This window comes from Pundamilia nyererei, unplaced genomic scaffold (genome assembly GCF_000239375.1).
Source record: "Pundamilia nyererei isolate P.nyererei 1_Seehausen unplaced genomic scaffold, PunNye1.0 scaffold04425, whole genome shotgun sequence".
NCBI classification, from domain to species: Eukaryota; Metazoa; Chordata; class Actinopteri; order Cichliformes; family Cichlidae; genus Pundamilia; species Pundamilia nyererei.
Genome location: NW_005191826.1, coordinates 1 through 1818, shown reverse-complemented (window position 1 = coordinate 1818; position 1818 = coordinate 1). Strand labels below are relative to the sequence as shown.

The window sequence follows — 1818 nt, the reverse complement described above, 5'->3', positions numbered from 1 at the left end:
TTTGGCCAAATGTAGACTCTGCATCACTGGCAACGGCGGGGCGAGGGGTGAGATGTGGAACAGTGATACAAACATCCGGGCTTTGAGCTACAGAGGAGGCAGGCTCCGGATTTCCAAAATCCACTGAATTTTCAGCAATGGTTGCTGTCTGTGTGCCAACAGACACACTGATTTTCTTTCTGACTGGTGAATTTTCCTCTCCCGTGCCCGTCACCTCAGCCTCAACATGTGTCTCCTGTATTTTTAGGCTTCCCCGTCTCTCTCTGCAATTCCCAAGACTCTGCCTCCTTTCCTGGACTTCTTTCGGCCCTCCACCCTTCTGTCCTCGTACAAGGTCTGTGATTCCAAACTGGTGGGCTGCAGCCAGCACATCACTCTTCTCATTGTTTCCTTTTACCTCCAGCACACCAGAGTAAAGCAGACCAACCAGCTTGAGCAGAGTCTGGGCCTTCACGGTCTGGAGCTGGAGCTGACGCTTCTGTCCAGATGGAGGTGAGGGGGAGGCTGAAAGCTTCTGAGACAAGTACGGGCTGAGAGCTGCAAGGACGCAGCTGTGGGTTGGGATTGAGATACCTTTACATAAAGAATAAGTCAGGAGAGAATGACTCAGTTGTGCATTTTGTACATTGTCTTACATCACAAAGAACTTTGTAATTTTCCTTCTTTCTCACCCTCAGTTTGGAGCAGGGTGTCACAGAACTGGGCACTGTTCTGTTGTCTCTGCAGCCCCCCGAGAAGCTGCACCTCATAACCAGGCCACAGGTACCTCTGCATGTCCACATGAGCACTTCTGTTTGAAGTACAAACAGAAGCCGTCTTGAAGCAAAATCAAACAGGCGCAAGAGCATTCGCAGGCAGAGGGAGTTTGCAATTCACATCCAAAGATACGTTTTTAATTTTAAAAAAGGAATATGGTTAACTTTCCAGGGCATGTGTGTGCAAAATTTATGTTTCCCTGCACAACATCAGAGGCAGAAGAAAGACATGGAGAAGAATCCTTAAGTGAGAATTCTGTAACAGCAAACACGGTGGCTGAAGCCCAACCTTCAGATGGAAAAAAGCATTTCAAAGTCTTATTTTTTTAAGCGTTTTAAATCAGATTTAACAGGTGATTGTAAATGTGCAGCTTTTATTCTTTGGTTACACTCAGATAATGATAACGATTAGATAGTCCTTCAAAGTAACTGCCCAAATAAGGGACTACAAGGTTTTTTATCTCTGTCAAATGAACATGTGCCTGCATGACTTCCTGACTTATCTGACTGTGTGTGTGCTTGTCTTCATCTTCTCATCTGGAAGCTCATAAACCAGCTGCCATTTGGAATTTGTCTCAGACCTTTATGAGTCATTTCATTAAGCTTACGAAATGTCACAACATTTATTTATATGCAGACACGCACATTCCAAAGATTCTCAGTGAGACCCAAACCACTTTGCCACAATTTGATCCGAATGAATGCGGCCATCTTGGAATATGTCCATGCCATCAGGGAAGAAAAAAATCATGGGGGGAAAAAAAGCTGCTCATTCAGTAAATTCAGGTAGCTGACCTCATTCAACAATGCTGAACCTAGATATGAGCAACTAAACCAACCACAGGACTGCCCCCATGGGCTCGTGTTGGTGCATCAATTTATCTGTATCCCTCAGTATGACGTGCTAATCATTCTTAAGCAGGATAAATCTGGGCTCAGACCATCTTTAAGCACCTAAGCAATCTGAAGTCTTCTTTCCACCCTTACAGCCTCATTGAGAAGTGGTTTTCTTAGGGCTATGATAGCATTTAGTCCCAGTGTCTTGAGTTTGCTACAATGTAAG

The 1818-nt window shown here is 44.8% G+C and overlaps 1 protein-coding gene across 1 annotated transcript; it reads right to left on the bottom strand.

Moving 5' to 3' along the window:
- Positions 1–6: 6 nt before the first annotated feature.
- On the bottom strand, positions 7–785 carry LOC102192210 (BTB/POZ domain-containing protein 18-like; the record flags this gene model as incomplete). The annotated part of the gene is made up of 2 exons (XM_005755889.1): positions 672–785; positions 7–573 (listed from the first exon to the last, which is right to left on the bottom strand). Coding segments are annotated over exons 1-2 (670 nt in total), but the record flags the coding sequence as incomplete, so codon positions are not given.
- Positions 786–1818: the final 1033 nt, after the last annotated feature.